The sequence below is a fragment of the Salmo salar genome, chromosome ssa26 (assembly GCF_905237065.1).
Source record: "Salmo salar chromosome ssa26, Ssal_v3.1, whole genome shotgun sequence".
Taxonomy (NCBI): Eukaryota; Metazoa; Chordata; class Actinopteri; order Salmoniformes; family Salmonidae; genus Salmo; species Salmo salar.
Genome location: NC_059467.1, coordinates 47,514,198 through 47,538,053, shown reverse-complemented (window position 1 = coordinate 47,538,053; position 23,856 = coordinate 47,514,198). Strand labels below are relative to the sequence as shown.

The 23,856-nt window shown below is 40.0% G+C and overlaps 1 protein-coding gene across 10 annotated transcripts in view; it reads right to left on the bottom strand.

Moving 5' to 3' along the window:
• Nucleotides 1–23,856, bottom strand: part of LOC106587766 (C-myc promoter-binding protein) — a 265,908-nt gene that overhangs the window by 31,424 nt on the left and 210,628 nt on the right. For all 10 annotated transcript variants that reach the window (XM_045709140.1, XM_045709144.1, XM_045709141.1 and 7 more), the window contains one exon: nt 285–410. In XM_045709140.1, coding sequence (XP_045565096.1) covers nt 285–410 — 126 coding nt within the window. The remainder of the gene's footprint in view (nt 1–284; nt 411–23,856) is intronic.

Below are 23,856 nucleotides of genomic sequence, written 5' to 3'. Positions count from 1 at the left end.
ACAGTGTTGTGGGACAGACAGACAGACAGATAGACAGACAGACAGACAGACAGACAGACAGACAGACAGACAGACAGACAGACAGACAGACAGACAGTATAAACCTCCACCAGAGAGACTCTGAATATATGATGTTGACAGCATTGAGGGACAGACTGACAGACAGACAGACAGACAGTGTAAACCTCCACCAGGGGGCAGCAGAGTGCAGCCTGCTCTTCCTATAACATCCTCTCAGCAGGAAACATCTGACAGAATGTCTACAACTCCATAGCAACACTCACAGGAGCTGTAGTCACTCTCCTTCTTGTTGTCCTTGGCCTGGGTGCTGTCCCTGTCCAGCGGGCTGGGTTCTCCTCTACGCACCTCTTCTTTAGAGAGGGAGTTATACCCCAGGTCTGACTGCTCCCCTGGAGGAAGGAGGGAAGGAGAGATAGTTTGTGCACTTCTCACCAGAACCGGCTACTCCAAGAGACACCTCATTCCTCATTTAAAACTCTAATTTGAGAAACGTGTTTAATTGAAGATTTATGGTCATCAATCTTGATTTCTCTCTCTCTCATTCTCTCTCTCTCTCCTTCACATTTCTTAAAGCTCACATTCACTCTCGTCTCTCAATTTCTAACTGCAAACAGGAAGAAAGAAAGATAGAGAGCGAGAGAGAGAACATTAGTCTCTCCTGGCCACCAGCTGTCTGATCTGCTCTGAGACTTTCATCTTTCCCATGATCCTCCCTGCCTGCCTGCCATTGTCTGTGAATAAAACATGAATCTTTCCCCCGACTGGGCTCGTATAAATCTATACTGAACAAGATGCAAGATGCAACAAGATTTTATTGAGTTACAGTTCATATAAGAAAATCAGTCAATTGAAATAAATAAATGAAGTCCTAATCTATGGATTTCACATGACTGGGAATACAGATGTGCATCTGTTGATCACAGATCCCAGAAAAAAATGTTTGCCTCACAATGGGCCTTAGGATCTCGTCACGGTATTTCTGTGCATACAAATTGCCATCGATAAAATGCAATTGTGTTTGTTGTCCGTAGCTTATGACTGCCCATACCATAACCCCACGCCACCATGGGGCGCTCTGTTCACAACGTTGACTTCAGCAAACCGCCCGCCCACACAATGCCTTACACGTGGTCTGCGGTTGAAAGGCAGGTTGGACGTACTGCCAAATTGTCTAAAATGACGTTGGAGGTGGCTTATGGTAGAGAAATGAACATTCAATTATCTGGCAACAGCGCTGGTGGACATTCCTGTAGCCAGCATGCCAATTGTACGCTCCCTCAAAACTTGAGACATCTGTGGCACTGTGTTGTGTGACAAAACTGCACATTTTAGAGGGGCCCTTAATTGTCCCAAGCACAAGGTGCACCTGTGTAATGATCATGCTGTTTAATCAGCTTCTTGATATCCCACACCTGTCAGGTGGATGGATTATCTTGGCAAAGGAGAAATGCTCACTAACAGGGATGTAAACTAATTTGTGCACAAAATGTCAGAGAAATAATATTTTGGTGCAGATGGAAAATGTCTGGGATCTTTTATTTCAGCTCATGAAATTGTGTACAGTGTACATCTCTATGTATCTCTCTCTGTCCATCTCGCTCTCTGATAAGATGACAACCTAACTCCCTTAATGAGCAACAAGACACTACACTCAACCCTCAGACTGCCCTACAACACAGTACTTCTGCTTTCAAAGACTACTGGAGTGTAGTCATCTGCATTATCTAAACCAGGGGTGTCAAACCTACGGACTGGCCAGAGAACTCATTCAATCCGGCCCACGGGGGTTTGAGTAAGACAATTACATAATCGTCTGTGAAAACGATCTCAGTTGACATTGGAATGACTAAAACCAATAGAAAACTGTAAAAATGACAATGGACCTACATTTATAGTCTCTTCACTCAGTCCAGCTAGATAACAGTCATTTATAGTCTCTTCTCTCAGTCCAGCTAGATAAGTAATTTATAGTCTCTTCACTCTGACCAGCTTGATAACAGTCATTTATAGTCTCTTCACTCTGACCAGCTAGATAAGTAATTTATAGTCTCTTCACTCTGACCAGCTTGATAACAGTCATTTATAGTCTCTTCACTCTGTCCAGCTAGATAACAGTCATTTATAGTCTCTTCACTCTGACCAGCTTGATAACAGTCATTTATAGTCTCTTCACTCTGACCAGCTTGATAACAGTCATTTATAGTCTCTTCACTCTGTCCAGCTAGATAACAGTCATTTATAGTCTCTTCTCTCTGACCAGCTTGATAACAGTCATTTATAGTCTCTTCACTCTGTCCATCTTGATAACAGTCATTTATAGTCTCTTCACTCAGTCCAGCTTGATAACAGTCATTTATAGTCTCTTCTCTCTGACCAGCTAGATAACAGTCACTTATAGTGTCTTCACTCTGTCCAGCTTGATAACAGTCACTTATAGTGTCTTCACTCTGTCCAGCTTGATAACAGTCATTTATAGTCTCTTCACTCAGTCCAGCTTGATAATAGTCATCAAAATGAATGCTAGACAGTCAGGGAGAATACAACATTCCAAAAGCGATGGATATGGAACTATTTCTATGTAAATGTGGACGGCGAGGACATTTTTTACCAATTTTAATTGCAGCCCTCCGGACATCGGTGAAGACCAAAATGAGTTTGACACCCCTGATCTAAACCATTCATTATATTCCAAATGAAAGTCCTTCATCCTTGGAAGTTGTTCTATAATTGCTACATTGCTACATTGTTAACTGTGGCTTTCAAAGTGAAGGAGAGGAAAACCTCAAAGAAACAGATGTGTAAAAGGGAGGAGAGCAGCAGACGAAGAGGCATGGCCACAGAGAGGACACAGTGTAGGAGGTGAAGAGTGGACAGAGAGAGAAAAGGAAGGAGAGAGACAGAACTACACATAGAGACAGAACTACACATAGAGACAGAACTAGACATAGAGACAGAACTAGACATAGAGACAGAACTAGACATAGAGACAGAACTAGAGACAGAACTAGACATAGAGACAGAACTAGACATAGAGACAGAACAACACATAGAGACAGAACTAGACATAGAGACAGAACTAGACATAGAGACAGAACTAGAGACAGAACTAGAGACAGAACTAGACATAGAGACAGAACTAGACATAGAGACAGAACTAGACATAGAGACAGAACTAGAGACAGAACTAGACATAGAGACAGAACTAGACATAGAGACAGAACTAGACATAGAGACAGAACTAGAGACAGAACTAGACATAGAGACAGAACTAGACATAGAGACAGAACTAGACATAGAGACAGAACTAGACATAGAGACAGAACTAGAGACAGAACTAGACATAGAGACAGAACTAGAGACAGAACTAGACATAGAGACAGAACTAGACATAGAGACAGAACTAGACATAGAGACAGAACTAGACATAGAGACAGAACTAGACAGAGAGACAGAACTAGACAGAGAGACAGAACTAGACATAGAGACAGAACTAGACATAGAGACAGAACTAGAGACAGAACTAGACATAGAGACAGAACTAGACATAGAGACAGAACTAGACATAGAGACAGAACTAGACATAGAGACAGAACTAGACATAGAGACAGAACTAGACATAGAGACAGAACAACACATAGAGACAGAACTAGACATAGAGACAGAACTAGACATAGAGACAGAACTAGACATAGAGACAGAACTAGAGACAGAACTAGACATAGAGACAGAACTAGAGACAGAACTAGACATAGAGACAGAACTAGACATAGAGACAGAACTAGACATAGAGACAGAACTAGAGACAGAACTAGACATAGAGACAGAACTAGAGACAGAACTAGACATAGAGACAGAACTAGACATAGAGACAGAACTAGACATAGAGACAGAACTAGACATAGAGACAGAACTAGAGACAGAACTAGAGACAGAACTAGACATAGAGACAGAACTAGACATAGAGACAGAACTAGACATAGAGACAGAACTAGACATAGAGACAGAACTAGACATAGAGACAGAACTAGAGACAGAACTAGACATAGAGACAGAACTAGAGACAGAACTAGACATAGAGACAGAACTAGACATAGAGACAGAACTAGACATAGAGACAGAACTAGAGACAGAACTAGACATAGAGACAGAACTAGACATAGAGACAGAACTAGACATAGAGACAGAACTAGACATAGAGACAGAACTAGAGACAGAACTAGAGACAGAACTAGACATAGAGACAGAACTAGACATAGAGACAGAACTAGACATAGAGACAGAACTAGACATAGAGACAGAACTAGACATAGAGACAGAACTAGAGACAGAACTAGACATAGAGACAGAACTAGACATAGAGACAGAACTAGAGACAGAACTAGACATAGAGACAGAACTAGACATAGAGACAGAACTAGACATAGAGACAGAACTAGACATAGAGACAGAACTAGACATAGAGACAGAACTAGAGACAGAACTAGACAGAGACAGAACTAGACATAGAGACAGAACTAGAGACAGAACTAGAGACAGAACTAGACATAGAGACAGAACTAGACATAGAGACAGAACTAGACATAGAGACAGAACTAGACATAGAGACAGAACTAGACATAGAGACAGAACTAGACATAGAGACAGAACTAGACATAGAGACAGAACTAGAGACAGAACTAGACATAGAGACAGAACTAGACATAGAGACAGAACAAGACATAGAGACAGAACTAGACATAGAGACAGAACAAGACATAGAGACAGAACTAGACATAGAGACAGAACTAGACAGAGAGACAGAACTAGACATAGAGACAGAACTAGACAGAGAGACAGAACTAGACAGAGAGACAGAACTAGACATAGAGACAGAACTAGACATAGAGACAGAACTAGACATAGAGACAGAACTAGAGACAGAACTAGACATAGAGACAGAACTAGACATAGAGACAGAACTAGACATAGAGACAGAACTAGAGACAGAACTAGACATAGAGACAGAACTAGACATAGAGACAGAACTAGAGACAGAACTAGACATAGAGACAGAACTAGAGACAGAACTAGACATAGAGACAGAACTAGACATAGAGACAGAACTAGAGACAGAACTAGACATAGAGACAGAACTAGACATAGAGACAGAACTAGACATAGAGACAGAACTAGACATAGAGACAGAACTAGACACAGAGACAGAACTAGACATAGAGACAGAACTAGACATAGAGACAGAACTAGACACAGAACTAGACATAGAGACAGAACTAGACATAGAGACAGAACTAGACATAGAGACAGAACTAGAGACAGAACTAGACATAGAGACAGAACTAGACATAGAGACAGAACTAGAGACAGAACTAGACATAGAGACAGAACTAGACATAGAGACAGAACTAGACACAGAACTAGACATAGAGACAGAACTAGACATAGAGACAGAACTAGAGACAGAACTAGACATAGAGACAGAACTAGACATAGAGACAGAACTAGAGACAGAACTAGAGACAGAACTAGACATAGAGACAGAACTAGACATAGAGACAGAACTAGACATAGAGACAGAACTAGACATAGAGACAGAACTAGAGACAGAACTAGACATAGAGACAGAACTAGAGACAGAACTAGACATAGAGACAGAACTAGACATAGAGACAGAACTAGACATAGAGACAGAACTAGAGACAGAACTAGAGACAGAACTAGAGACAGAACTAGACATAGAGACAGAACTAGACATAGAGACAGAACTAGAGACAGAACTAGACATAGAGACAGAACTAGACATAGAGACAGAACTAGACATAGAGACAGAACTAGACATAGAGACAGAACTAGACATAGAGACAGAACTAGAGACAGAACTAGACATAGAGACAGAACTAGAGACAGAACTAGACATAGAGACAGAACTAGACACAGAACTAGACATAGAGACAGAACTAGACATAGAGACAGAACTAGACATAGAGACAGAACTAGAGACAGAACTAGACATAGAGACAGAACTAGACATAGAGACAGAACTAGACATAGAGACAGAACTAGAGACAGAACTAGACATAGAGACAGAACTAGACATAGAGACAGAACTAGACATAGAGACAGAACTAGAGACAGAACTAGACATAGAGACAGAACTAGACATAGAGACAGAACTAGACATAGAGACAGAACTAGACACAGAGACAGAACTAGACATAGAGACAGAACTAGACATAGAGACAGAACTAGAGACAGAACTAGACATAGAGACAGAACTAGACATAGAGACAGAACTAGAGACAGAACTACACATAGAGACAGAACTACACATAGAGACAGAACTAGACATAGAGACAGAACTAGACATAGAGACAGAACTAGACATAGAGACAGAACTAGAGACAGAACTAGACATAGAGACAGAACTAGAGACAGAACTAGACATAGAGACAGAACTAGAGACAGAACTAGACATAGAGACAGAACTAGACATAGAGACAGAACTAGACATAGAGACAGAACTAGAGACAGAACTAGACATAGAGACAGAACTAGACATAGAGACAGAACTAGAGACAGAACTAGACATAGAGACAGAACTAGACATAGAGACAGAACTAGACATAGAGACAGAACTAGACATAGAGCGAGCCAAAGAGAAAGATAGCCAGAGAGGGTCAGATAATGAGACAGAACTAGAGACAGAACTAGACATAGAGACAGAACTAGAGACAGAACTAGACATAGAGACAGAACTAGACATAGAGACAGAACTAGAGACATAACTAGACATAGAGACAGAACTAGACATAGAGACAGAACTAGACATAGAGACAGAACTAGAGACATAACTAGACATAGAGACAGAACTAGACATAGAGACAGAACTAGACATAGAGACAGAACTAGACATAGAGACAGAACTAGAGACAGAACTAGACATAGAGACAGAACTAGACATAGAGACAGAACTAGAGACAGAACTAGACATAGAGACAGAACTAGACATAGAGACAGAACTAGACAGAGACAGAACTAGAGACAGAACTAGACATAGAGACAGAACTAGACATAGAGACAGAACTAGAGATAGAACTAGACATAGAGACAGAACTAGACATAGAGACAGAACTAGACATAGAGACAGAACTAGAGACAGAACTAGACATAGAGACAGAACTAGACATAGAGACAGAACTAGAGACAGAACTAGAGACAGAACTAGACATAGAGACAGAACTAGACATAGAGACAGAACTAGACATAGAGACAGAACTAGACATAGAGACAGAACTAGACATAGAGACAGAACTAGACATAGAGACAGAACTAGACATAGAGACAGAACTAGAGACAGAACTAGAGACAGAACTAGACATAGAGACAGAACTAGACATAGAGACAGAACTAGACATAGAGACAGAACTAGAGACAGAACTAGACATAGAGACAGAACTAGACATAGAGACAGAACTAGAGACAGAACTAGACATAGAGACAGAACTAGACATAGAGACAGAACTAGACATAGAGACAGAACTAGACATAGAGACAGAACTAGAGACAGAACTAGAGACAGAACTAGACATAGAGACAGAACTAGACATAGAGACAGAACTAGAGACAGAACTAGAGACAGAACTAGACATAGAGACAGAACTAGACATAGAGACAGAACTAGACATAGAGACAGAACTAGAGACAGAACTAGACATAGAGACAGAACTAGACATAGAGACAGAACTAGACATAGAGACAGAACTAGACATAGAGACAGAACTAGACATAGAGACAGAACTAGAGACAGAACTAGACATAGAGACAGAACTAGACATAGAGACAGAACTAGAGACAGAACTAGACATAGAGACAGAACTAGACATAGAGACAGAACTAGAGACAGAACTAGACATAGAGACAGAACTAGAGACAGAACTAGAGACAGAACTAGACATAGAGACAGAACTAGAGACAGAACTAGACATAGAGACAGAACTAGACATAGAGACAGAACTAGACATAGAGACAGAACTAGACATAGAGACAGAACTAGAGACAGAACTAGAGACAGAACTAGACATAGAGACAGAACTAGACATAGAGACAGAACTAGATATAGAGACAGAACTAGACAGAGAGACAGAACTAGACATAGAGACAGAACTAGACATAGAGACAGAACTAGACATAGAGACAGAACTAGAGACAGAACTAGACATAGAGACAGAACTAGACATAGAGACAGAACTAGACATAGAGACAGAACTAGAGACAGAACTAGACATAGAGACAGAACTAGACATAGAGACAGAACTAGAGACAGAACTAGACATAGAGACAGAACTAGAGACAGAACTAGACATAGAGACAGAACTAGACATAGAGACAGAACTAGACATAGAGCGAGCCAAAGAGAAAGATAGCCAGAGAGGGTCAGATAATGAGACAGAACTAGAGACAGAACTAGACATAGAGACAGAACTAGACATAGAGACAGAACTAGACATAGAGACAGAACTAGAGACAGAACTAGACATAGAGACAGAACTAGACATAGAGACAGAACTAGACATAGAGACAGAACTAGAGACATAACTAGACATAGAGACAGAACTAGACATAGAGACAGAACTAGACATAGAGACAGAACTAGAGACATAACTAGACATAGAGACAGAACTAGACATAGAGACAGAACTAGACATAGAGACAGAACTAGACATAGAGACAGAACTAGAGACAGAACTAGACATAGAGACAGAACTAGACATAGAGACAGAACTAGAGACAGAACTAGACATAGAGACAGAACTAGACATAGAGACAGAACTAGACAGAGACAGAACTAGAGACAGAACTAGACATAGAGACAGAACTAGACATAGAGACAGAACTACACATAGAGACAGAACTAGAGACAGAACTAGACATAGAGACAGAACTAGACATAGAGACAGAACTAGAGACAGAACTAGACATAGAGACAGAACTAGACATAGAGACAGAACTAGACATAGAGACAGAACTAGAGACAGAACTAGAGACAGAACTAGACATAGAGACAGAACTAGACATAGAGACAGAACTAGACATAGAGACAGAACTAGACATAGAGACAGAACTAGACATAGAGACAGAACTAGAGACAGAACTAGAGACAGAACTAGACATAGAGACAGAACTAGACATAGAGACAGAACTAGACATAGAGACAGAACTAGAGACAGAACTAGACATAGAGACAGAACTAGACATAGAGACAGAACTAGAGACAGAACTAGACATAGAGACAGAACTAGACATAGAGACAGAACTAGACATAGAGACAGAACTAGACATAGAGACAGAACTAGAGACAGAACTAGAGACAGAACTAGACATAGAGACAGAACTAGACATAGAGACAGAACTAGAGACAGAACTAGAGACAGAACTAGACATAGAGACAGAACTAGACATAGAGACAGAACTAGAGACAGAACTAGAGACAGAACTAGACATAGAGACAGAACTAGACATAGAGACAGAACTAGACATAGAGACAGAACTAGAGACAGAACTAGACATAGAGACAGAACTAGACATAGAGACAGAACTAGACATAGAGACAGAACTAGACATAGAGACAGAACTAGAGACAGAACTAGACATAGAGACAGAACTAGACATAGAGACAGAACTAGACATAGAGACAGAACTAGAGACAGAACTAGACATAGAGACAGAACTAGACATAGAGACAGAACTAGAGACAGAACTAGACATAGAGACAGAACTAGAGACAGAACTAGAGACAGAACTAGACATAGAGACAGAACTAGAGACAGAACTAGACATAGAGACAGAACTAGACATAGAGACAGAACTAGACATAGAGACAGAACTAGACATAGAGACAGAACTAGAGACAGAACTAGAGACAGAACTAGACATAGAGACAGAACTAGACATAGAGACAGAACTAGACAGAGAGACAGAACTAGACATAGAGACAGAACTAGACATAGAGACAGAACTAGACATAGAGACAGAACTAGAGACAGAACTAGACATAGAGACAGAACTAGACATAGAGACAGAACTAGACATAGAGACAGAACTAGAGACAGAACTAGACATAGAGACAGAACTAGACATAGAGACAGAACTAGAGACAGAACTAGACATAGAGACAGAACTAGACATAGAGACAGAACTAGACATAGAGACAGAACTAGACATAGAGACAGAACTAGAGACAGAACTAGACATAGAGACAGAACTAGAGACAGAACTAGAGACAGAACTAGACATAGAGACAGAACTAGACATAGAGACAGAACTAGACATAGAGACAGAACTAGAGACAGAACTAGACATAGAGAAAGAACTAGACATAGAGACAGAACTAGACATAGAGACAGAACTAGAGACAGAACTAGACATAGAGACAGAACTAGAGACAGAACTAGACATAGAGACAGAACTAGACATAGAGACAGAACTAGACATAGAGACAGAACTAGACATAGAGACAGAACTAGACATAGAGACAGAACTAGAGACAGAACTAGACATAGAGACAGAACTAGAGACAGAACTAGACATAGAGACAGAACTAGACACAGAACTAGACATAGAGACAGAACTAGACATAGAGACAGAACTAGAGACAGAACTAGACATAGAGACAGAACTAGACATAGAGACAGAACTAGACATAGAGACAGAACTAGACATAGAGACAGAACTAGAGACAGAACTAGACATAGAGACAGAACTAGACATAGAGACAGAACTAGACATAGAGACAGAACTAGACATAGAGACAGAACTAGAGACAGAACTAGACATAGAGACAGAACTAGACATAGAGACAGAACTAGAGACAGAACTAGACATAGAGACAGAACTAGAGACAGAACTAGACATAGAGACAGAACTAGACATAGAGACAGAACTAGACATAGAGACAGAACTAGACATAGAGCGAGCCAAAGAGAAAGATAGCCAGAGAGGGTCAGATAATGAGACAGAACTAGAGACAGAACTAGACATAGAGACAGAACTAGACATAGAGACAGAACTAGACATAGAGACAGAACTAGAGACAGAACTAGACATAGAGACAGAACTAGACATAGAGACAGAACTAGACATAGAGACAGAACTAGAGACATAACTAGACATAGAGACAGAACTAGACATAGAGACAGAACTAGACATAGAGACAGAACTAGAGACATAACTAGACATAGAGACAGAACTAGACATAGAGACAGAACTAGACATAGAGACAGAACTAGACATAGAGACAGAACTAGAGACAGAACTAGACATAGAGACAGAACTAGACATAGAGACAGAACTAGAGACAGAACTAGACATAGAGACAGAACTAGACATAGAGACAGAACTAGACAGAGACAGAACTAGAGACAGAACTAGACATAGAGACAGAACTAGACATAGAGACAGAACTAGACATAGAGACAGAACTAGAGACAGAACTAGACATAGAGACAGAACTAGACATAGAGACAGAACTAGAGACAGAACTAGACATAGAGACAGAACTAGACATAGAGACAGAACTAGAGACAGAACTAGAGACAGAACTAGACATAGAGACAGAACTAGACATAGAGACAGAACTAGACATAGAGACAGAACTAGACATAGAGACAGAACTAGACATAGAGACAGAACTAGAGACAGAACTAGAGACAGAACTAGACATAGAGACAGAACTAGACATAGAGACAGAACTAGACATAGAGACAGAACTAGAGACAGAACTAGACATAGAGACAGAACTAGACATAGAGACAGAACTAGAGACAGAACTAGACATAGAGACAGAACTAGACATAGAGACAGAACTAGACATAGAGACAGAACTAGACATAGAGACAGAACTAGAGACAGAACTAGAGACAGAACTAGACATAGAGACAGAACTAGACATAGAGACAGAACTAGAGACAGAACTAGAGACAGAACTAGACATAGAGACAGAACTAGACATAGAGACAGAACTAGAGACAGAACTAGACATAGAGACAGAACTAGACATAGAGACAGAACTAGAGACAGAACTAGACATAGAGACAGAACTAGACATAGAGACAGAACTAGACACAGAACTAGACATAGAGACAGAACTAGACATAGAGACAGAACTAGAGACAGAACTAGACATAGAGACAGAACTAGACATAGAGACAGAACTAGAGACAGAACTAGAGACAGAACTAGACATAGAGACAGAACTAGACATAGAGACAGAACTAGACATAGAGACAGAACTAGACATAGAGACAGAACTAGAGACAGAACTAGACATAGAGACAGAACTAGAGACAGAACTAGACATAGAGACAGAACTAGACATAGAGACAGAACTAGACATAGAGACAGAACTAGAGACAGAACTAGAGACAGAACTAGAGACAGAACTAGACATAGAGACAGAACTAGACATAGAGACAGAACTAGAGACAGAACTAGACATAGAGACAGAACTAGACATAGAGACAGAACTAGACATAGAGACAGAACTAGACATAGAGACAGAACTAGACATAGAGACAGAACTAGAGACAGAACTAGACATAGAGACAGAACTAGAGACAGAACTAGACATAGAGACAGAACTAGACACAGAACTAGACATAGAGACAGAACTAGACATAGAGACAGAACTAGACATAGAGACAGAACTAGAGACAGAACTAGACATAGAGACAGAACTAGACATAGAGACAGAACTAGACATAGAGACAGAACTAGAGACAGAACTAGACATAGAGACAGAACTAGACATAGAGACAGAACTAGACATAGAGACAGAACTAGAGACAGAACTAGACATAGAGACAGAACTAGACATAGAGACAGAACTAGACATAGAGACAGAACTAGACACAGAGACAGAACTAGACATAGAGACAGAACTAGACATAGAGACAGAACTAGAGACAGAACTAGACATAGAGACAGAACTAGACATAGAGACAGAACTAGAGACAGAACTACACATAGAGACAGAACTACACATAGAGACAGAACTAGACATAGAGACAGAACTAGACATAGAGACAGAACTAGACATAGAGACAGAACTAGAGACAGAACTAGACATAGAGACAGAACTAGAGACAGAACTAGACATAGAGACAGAACTAGAGACAGAACTAGACATAGAGACAGAACTAGACATAGAGACAGAACTAGACATAGAGACAGAACTAGAGACAGAACTAGACATAGAGACAGAACTAGACATAGAGACAGAACTAGAGACAGAACTAGACATAGAGACAGAACTAGACATAGAGACAGAACTAGACATAGAGACAGAACTAGACATAGAGCGAGCCAAAGAGAAAGATAGCCAGAGAGGGTCAGATAATGAGACAGAACTAGAGACAGAACTAGACATAGAGACAGAACTAGAGACAGAACTAGACATAGAGACAGAACTAGACATAGAGACAGAACTAGAGACATAACTAGACATAGAGACAGAACTAGACATAGAGACAGAACTAGACATAGAGACAGAACTAGAGACATAACTAGACATAGAGACAGAACTAGACATAGAGACAGAACTAGACATAGAGACAGAACTAGACATAGAGACAGAACTAGAGACAGAACTAGACATAGAGACAGAACTAGACATAGAGACAGAACTAGAGACAGAACTAGACATAGAGACAGAACTAGACATAGAGACAGAACTAGACAGAGACAGAACTAGAGACAGAACTAGACATAGAGACAGAACTAGACATAGAGACAGAACTAGAGATAGAACTAGACATAGAGACAGAACTAGACATAGAGACAGAACTAGACATAGAGACAGAACTAGAGACAGAACTAGACATAGAGACAGAACTAGACATAGAGACAGAACTAGAGACAGAACTAGACATAGAGACAGAACTAGACATAGAGACAGAACTAGACATAGAGACAGAACTAGACATAGAGACAGAACTAGACATAGAGACAGAACTAGACATAGAGACAGAACTAGACATAGAGACAGAACTAGACATAGAGACAGAACTAGAGACAGAACTAGAGACAGAACTAGACATAGAGACAGAACTAGACATAGAGACAGAACTAGACATAGAGACAGAACTAGAGACAGAACTAGACATAGAGACAGAACTAGACATAGAGACAGAACTAGAGACAGAACTAGACATAGAGACAGAACTAGACATAGAGACAGAACTAGACATAGAGACAGAACTAGACATAGAGACAGAACTAGAGACAGAACTAGAGACAGAACTAGACATAGAGACAGAACTAGACATAGAGACAGAACTAGAGACAGAACTAGAGACAGAACTAGACATAGAGACAGAACTAGACATAGAGACAGAACTAGACATAGAGACAGAACTAGAGACAGAACTAGACATAGAGACAGAACTAGACATAGAGACAGAACTAGACATAGAGACAGAACTAGACATAGAGACAGAACTAGACATAGAGACAGAACTAGAGACAGAACTAGACATAGAGACAGAACTAGACATAGAGACAGAACTAGAGACAGAACTAGACATAGAGACAGAACTAGACATAGAGACAGAACTAGAGACAGAACTAGACATAGAGACAGAACTAGAGACAGAACTAGAGACAGAACTAGACATAGAGACAGAACTAGAGACAGAACTAGACATAGAGACAGAACTAGACATAGAGACAGAACTAGACATAGAGACAGAACTAGACATAGAGACAGAACTAGAGACAGAACTAGAGACAGAACTAGACATAGAGACAGAACTAGACATAGAGACAGAACTAGATATAGAGACAGAACTAGACAGAGAGACAGAACTAGACATAGAGACAGAACTAGACATAGAGACAGAACTAGACATAGAGACAGAACTAGAGACAGAACTAGACATAGAGACAGAACTAGACATAGAGACAGAACTAGACATAGAGACAGAACTAGACATAGAGACAGAACTAGAGACAGAACTAGACATAGAGACAGAACTAGACATAGAGACAGAACTAGAGACAGAACTAGACATAGAGACAGAACTAGAGACAGAACTAGACATAGAGACAGAACTAGACATAGAGACAGAACTAGACATAGAGCGAGCCAAAGAGAAAGATAGCCAGAGAGGGTCAGATAATGAGACAGAACTAGAGACAGAACTAGACATAGAGACAGAACTAGACATAGAGACAGAACTAGACATAGAGACAGAACTAGAGACAGAACTAGACATAGAGACAGAACTAGACATAGAGACAGAACTAGACATAGAGACAGAACTAGAGACATAACTAGACATAGAGACAGAACTAGACATAGAGACAGAACTAGACATAGAGACAGAACTAGAGACATAACTAGACATAGAGACAGAACTAGACATAGAGACAGAACTAGACATAGAGACAGAACTAGACATAGAGACAGAACTAGAGACAGAACTAGACATAGAGACAGAACTAGACATAGAGACAGAACTAGAGACAGAACTAGACATAGAGACAGAACTAGACATAGAGACAGAACTAGACAGAGACAGAACTAGAGACAGAACTAGACATAGAGACAGAACTAGACATAGAGACAGAACTACACATAGAGACAGAACTAGAGACAGAACTAGACATAGAGACAGAACTAGACATAGAGACAGAACTAGAGACAGAACTAGACATAGAGACAGAACTAGACATAGAGACAGAACTAGAGACAGAACTAGAGACAGAACTAGACATAGAGACAGAACTAGACATAGAGACAGAACTAGACATAGAGACAGAACTAGACATAGAGACAGAACTAGACATAGAGACAGAACTAGACATAGAGACAGAACTAGAGACAGAACTAGAGACAGAACTAGACATAGAGACAGAACTAGACATAGAGACAGAACTAGACATAGAGACAGAACTAGAGACAGAACTAGACATAGAGACAGAACTAGACATAGAGACAGAACTAGAGACAGAACTAGACATAGAGACAGAACTAGACATAGAGACAGAACTAGACATAGAGACAGAACTAGACATAGAGACAGAACTAGAGACAGAACTAGAGACAGAACTAGACATAGAGACAGAACTAGACATAGAGACAGAACTAGAGACAGAACTAGAGACAGAACTAGACATAGAGACAGAACTAGACATAGAGACAGAACTAGAGACAGAACTAGAGACAGAACTAGACATAGAGACAGAACTAGACATAGAGACAGAACTAGACATAGAGACAGAACTAGAGACAGAACTAGACATAGAGACAGAACTAGACATAGAGACAGAACTAGACATAGAGACAGAACTAGACATAGAGACAGAACTAGAGACAGAACTAGACATAGAGACAGAACTAGACATAGAGACAGAACTAGACATAGAGACAGAACTAGAGACAGAACTAGACATAGAGACAGAACTAGACATAGAGACAGAACTAGAGACAGAACTAGACATAGAGACAGAACTAGAGACAGAACTAGAGACAGAACTAGACATAGAGACAGAACTAGAGACAGAACTAGACATAGAGACAGAACTAGACATAGAGACAGAACTAGACATAGAGACAGAACTAGACATAGAGACAGAACTAGAGACAGAACTAGAGACAGAACTAGACATAGAGACAGAACTAGACATAGAGACAGAACTAGACAGAGAGACAGAACTAGACATAGAGACAGAACTAGACATAGAGACAGAACTAGACATAGAGACAGAACTAGAGACAGAACTAGACATAGAGACAGAACTAGACATAGAGACAGAACTAGACATAGAGACAGAACTAGAGACAGAACTAGACATAGAGACAGAACTAGACATAGAGACAGAACTAGAGACAGAACTAGACATAGAGACAGAACTAGACATAGAGACAGAACTAGACATAGAGACAGAACTAGACATAGAGACAGAACTAGAGACAGAACTAGACATAGAGACAGAACTAGAGACAGAACTAGAGACAGAACTAGACATAGAGACAGAACTAGACATAGAGACAGAACTAGACATAGAGACAGAACTAGAGACAGAACTAGACATAGAGACAGAACTAGACATAGAGACAGAACTAGACATAGAGACAGAACTAGAGACAGAACTAGACATAGAGACAGAACTAGAGACAGAACTAGACATAGAGACAGAACTAGACATAGAGACAGAACTAGACATAGAGACAGAACTAGACATAGAGACAGAACTAGACATAGAGACAGAACTAGAGACAGAACTAGACATAGAGACAGAACTAGAGACAGAACTAGACATAGAGACAGAACTAGACACAGAACTAGACATAGAGACAGAACTAGACATAGAGACAGAACTAGAGACAGAACTAGACATAGAGACAGAACTAGACATAGAGACAGAACTAGACATAGAGACAGAACTAGACATAGAGACAGAACTAGACATAGAGACAGAACTAGAGACAGAACTAGACATAGAGACAGAACTAGACATAGAGACAGAACTAGACATAGAGACAGAACTAGACATAGAGACAGAACTAGAGACAGAACTAGACATAGAGACAGAACTAGACATAGAGACAGAACTAGAGACAGAACTAGACATAGAGACAGAACTAGAGACAGAACTAGACATAGAGACAGAACTAGACATAGAGACAGAACTAGACATAGAGACAGAACTAGACATAGAGCGAGCCAAAGAGAAAGATAGCCAGAGAGGGTCAGATAATGAGACAGAACTAGAGACAGAACTAGACATAGAGACAGAACTAGACATAGAGACAGAACTAGACATAGAGACAGAACTAGAGACAGAACTAGACATAGAGACAGAACTAGACATAGAGACAGAACTAGAGACATAACTAGACATAGAGACAGAACTAGACATAGAGACAGAACTAGACATAGAGACAGAACTAGAGACATAACTAGACATAGAGACAGAACTAGACATAGAGACAGAACTAGACATAGAGACAGAACTAGACATAGAGACAGAACTAGAGACAGAACTAGACATAGAGACAGAACTAGACATAGAGACAGAACTAGAGACAGAACTAGACATAGAGACAGAACTAGACATAGAGACAGAACTAGACAGAGACAGAACTAGAGACAGAACTAGACATAGAGACAGAACTAGACATAGAGACAGAACTAGACATAGAGACAGAACTAGAGACAGAACTAGACATAGAGACAGAACTAGACATAGAGACAGAACTAGAGACAGAACTAGACATAGAGACAGAACTAGACATAGAGACAGAACTAGAGACAGAACTAGAGACAGAACTAGACATAGAGACAGAACTAGACATAGAGACAGAACTAGACATAGAGACAGAACTAGACATAGAGACAGAACTAGACATAGAGACAGAACTAGACATAGAGACAGAACTAGAGACAGAACTAGAGACAGAACTAGACATAGAGACAGAACTAGACATAGAGACAGAACTAGACATAGAGACAGAACTAGAGACAGAACTAGACATAGAGACAGAACTAGACATAGAGACAGAACTAGAGACAGAACTAGACATAGAGACAGAACTAGACATAGAGACAGAACTAGACATAGAGACAGAACTAGACATAGAGACAGAACTAGAGACAGAACTAGAGACAGAACTAGACATAGAGACAGAACTAGACATAGAGACAGAACTAGAGACAGAACTAGAGACAGAACTAGACATAGAGACAGAACTAGACATAGAGACAGAACTAGAGACAGAACTAGAGACAGAACTAGACATAGAGACAGAACTAGACATAGAGACAGAACTAGACATAGAGACAGAACTAGAGACAGAACTAGACATAGAGACAGAACTAGACATAGAGACAGAACTAGACATAGAGACAGAACTAGACATAGAGACAGAACTAGAGACAGAACTAGACATAGAGACAGAACTAGACATAGAGACAGAACTAGACATAGAGACAGAACTAGAGACAGAACTAGACATAGAGACAGAACTAGACATAGAGACAGAACTAGAGACAGAACTAGACATAGAGACAGAACTAGAGACAGAACTAGAGACAGAACTAGACATAGAGACAGAACTAGAGACAGAACTAGACATAGAGACAGAACTAGACATAGAGACAGAACTAGACATAGAGACAGAACTAGACATAGAGACAGAACTAGAGACAGAACTAGAGACAGAACTAGACATAGAGACAGAACTAGACATAGAGACAGAACTAGACAGAGAGACAGAACTAGACATAGAGACAGAACTAGACATAGAGACAGAACTAGACATAGAGACAGAACTAGAGACAGAACTAGACATAGAGACAGAACTAGACATAGAGACAGAACTAGACATAGAGACAGAACTAGAGACAGAACTAGACATAGAGACAGAACTAGACATAGAGACAGAACTAGAGACAGAACTAGACATAGAGACAGAACTAGACATAGAGACAGAACTAGACATAGAGACAGAACTAGACATAGAGACAGAACTAGAGACAGAACTAGACATAGAGACAGAACTAGAGACAGAACTAGAGACAGAACTAGACATAGAGACAGAACTAGACATAGAGACAGAACTAGACATAGAGACAGAACTAGAGACAGAACTAGACATAGAGACAGAACTAGACATAGAGACAGAACTAGACATAGAGACAGAACTAGAGACAGAACTAGACATAGAGACAGAACTAGAGACAGAACTAGACATAGAGACAGAACTAGACATAGAGACAGAACTAGACATAGAGACAGAACTAGACATAGAGACAGAACTAGACATAGAGACAGAACTAGAGACAGAACTAGACATAGAGACAGAACTAGAGACAGAACTAGACATAGAGACAGAACTAGACACAGAACTAGACATAGAGACAGAACTAGACATAGAGACAGAACTAGAGACAGAACTAGACATAGAGACAGAACTAGACATAGAGACAGAACTAGACATAGAGACAGAACTAGACATAGAGACAGAACTAGAGACAGAACTAGACATAGAGACAGAACTAGACATAGAGACAGAACTAGACATAGAGACAGAACTAGACAGAGAGACAGAACTAGACATAGAGACAGAACTAGACATAGAGACAGAACTAGACATAGAGACAGAACTAGACATAGAGACAGAACTAGAGACAGAACTAGACATAGAGACAGAACTAGACATAGAGACAGAACTAGAGACAGAACTAGACATAGAGACAGAACTAGACATAGAGACAGAACTAGACATAGAGACAGAACTAGACATAGAGACAGAACTAGACATAGAGACAGAACTAGAGACAGAACTAGACATAGAGACAGAACTAGACATAGAGACAGAACTAGAGACAGAACTAGACATAGAGACAGAACTAGACATAGAGACAGAACTAGACATAGAGACAGAACTAGACATAGAGACAGAACTAGAGACAGAACTAGACATAGAGACAGAACTAGACATAGAGACAGAACTAGAGACAGAACTAGACATAGAGACAGAACTAGACATAGAGACAGAACTAGAGACAGAACTAGACATAGAGACAGAACTAGACATAGACAGAACTAGACATAGAGACAGAACTAGAGACAGAACTAGACATAGAGACATAACTAGACATAGAGACAGAACTAGACATAGAGACAGAACTAGACATAGAGACAGAACTAGAGACAGAACTAGACATAGAGACAGAACTAGACATAGACAGAACTAGACATAGAGACAGAACTAGAGACAGAACTAGACATAGAGACAGAACTAGACATAGAGACAGAACTAGACATAGAGACAGAACTAGACATAGAGACAGAACTAGAGACAGAACTAGACATAGAGACAGAACTAGACATAGAGACAGAACTAGAGACAGAACTAGACATAGAGACAGAACTAGACATAGAGACAGAACTAGACATAGAGACAGAACTAGACATAGAGACAGAACTAGACATAGAGACAGAACTAGAGACAGAACTAGACATAGAGACAGAACTAGAGACAGAACTAGAGACAGAACTAGACATAGAGACAGAACTAGACATAGAGACAGAACTAGACATAGAGACAGAACTAGAGACAGAACTAGACATAGAGACAGAACTAGACATAGAGACAGAACTAGACATAGAGACAGAACTAGAGACAGAACTAGACATAGAGACAGAACTAGAGACAGAACTAGACATAGAGACAGAACTAGACATAGAGACAGAACTAGACATAGAGACAGAACTAGACATAGAGACAGAACTAGACATAGAGACAGAACTAGAGACAGAACTAGACATAGAGACAGAACTAGAGACAGAACTAGACATAGAGACAGAACTAGACACAGAACTAGACATAGAGACAGAACTAGACATAGAGACAGAACTAGAGACAGAACTAGACATAGAGACAGAACTAGACATAGAGACAGAACTAGACATAGAGACAGAACTAGACATAGAGACAGAACTAGAGACAGAACTAGACATAGAGACAGAACTAGACATAGAGACAGAACTAGACATAGAGACAGAACTAGACAGAGAGACAGAACTAGACATAGAGACAGAACTAGACATAGAGACAGAACTAGACATAGAGACAGAACTAGAGACAGAACTAGACATAGAGACAGAACTAGACATAGAGACAGAACTAGAGACAGAACTAGACATAGAGACAGAACTAGACATAGAGACAGAACTAGACATAGAGACAGAACTAGATATAGAGACAGAACTAGACATAGAGACAGAACTAGAGACAGAACTAGACATAGAGACAGAACTAGACATAGAGACAGAACTAGAGACAGAACTAGACATAGAGACAGAACTAGACATAGAGACAGAACTAGACATAGAGACAGAACTAGACATAGAGACAGAACTAGACATAGAGACAGAACTAGAGACAGAACTAGACATAGAGACAGAACTAGACATAGAGACAGAACTAGACATAGAGACAGAACTAGAGACAGAACTAGACATAGAGACAGAACTACACATAGAGACAGAACTAGACATAGAGACAGAACTAGACATAGAGACAGAACTAGACATAGAGACAGAACTAGACACAGAACTAGACATAGAGACAGAACTAGACATAGAGACAGAACTAGACATAGAGACAGAACTAGAGACAGAACTAGACATAGAGACAGAACTAGAGACAGAACTAGACATAGAGACAGAACTAGACATAGAGACAGAACTAGAGACAGAACTAGACATAGAGACAGAACTACACATAGAGACAGAACTAGACATAGAGACAGAACTAGACATAGAGACAGAACTAGACATAGAGACAGAACTAGACATAGAGACAGAACTAGACATAGAGACAGAACTAGAGACAGAACTAGAGACAGAACTAGACATAGAGACAGAACTAGACATAGAGACAGAACTAGACATAGAGACAGAACTAGAGACAGAACTAGACATAGAGACAGAACTAGACATAGAGACAGAACTAGAGACAGAACTAGACAGAGACAGAACTAGACATAGAGACAGAACTAGACATAGAGACAGAACTAGAGACAGAACTAGAGACAGAACTAGACATAGAGACAGAACTAGACATAGAGACAGAACTAGAGACAGAACTAGAGACAGAACTAGACATAGAGACAGAACTAGACATAGAGACAGAACTAGACATAGAGACAGAACTAGAGACAGAACTAGACATAGAGACAGAACTAGACATAGAGACAGAACTAGACATAGAGACAGAACTAGACATAGAGACAGAACTAGACATAGAGACAGAACTAGACATAGAGACAGAACTAGACATAGAGACAGAACTAGAGACAGAACTAGACATAGAGACAGAACTAGACATAGAGACAGAACTAGAGACAGAACTAGACATAGAGACAGAACTAGAGACAGAACTAGAGACAGAACTAGACATAGAGACAGAACTAGACATAGAGACAGAACTAGAGACAGAACTAGACATAGAGACAGAACTAGACATAGAGACAGAACTAGACATAGAGACAGAACTAGACATAGAGACAGAACTAGACATAGAGACAGAACTAGAGACAGAACTAGAGACAGAACTAGACATAGAGACAGAACTAGACATAGAGACAGAACTAGACATAGAGACAGAACTAGACAGAGAGACAGAACTAGACATAGAGACAGAACTAGACATAGAGACAGAACTAGACATAGAGACAGAACTAGAGACAGAACTAGACATAGAGACAGAACTAGACATAGAGACAGAACTAGAGACAGAACTAGAGACAGAACTAGACATAGAGACAGAACTAGAGACAGAACTACACATAGAGACAGAACTAGACATAGAGACATAACTAGACATAGAGACAGAACTAGACATAGAGACATAACTAGACATAGAGACAGAACTAGACATAGAGACAGAACTAGACATAGAGACAGAACTAGACATAGAGACAGAACTAGACATAGAGACAGAACTAGAGACAGAACTAGAGACAGAACTAGACATAGAGACAGAACTAGACATAGAGACAGAACTAGAGACAGAACTAGACATAGAGACAGAACTAGACATAGAGACAGAACTAGACATAGAGACAGAACTAGAGACAGAACTAGACATAGAGACAGAACTAGACATAGAGACAGAACTAGACATAGAGACAGAACTAGACAGAGAGACAGAACTAGACATAGAGACAGAACTAGACATAGAGACAGAACTAGACATAGAGACAGAACTAGACATAGAGACAGAACTAGACATAGAGACAGAACTAGAGACAGAACTAGACATAGAGA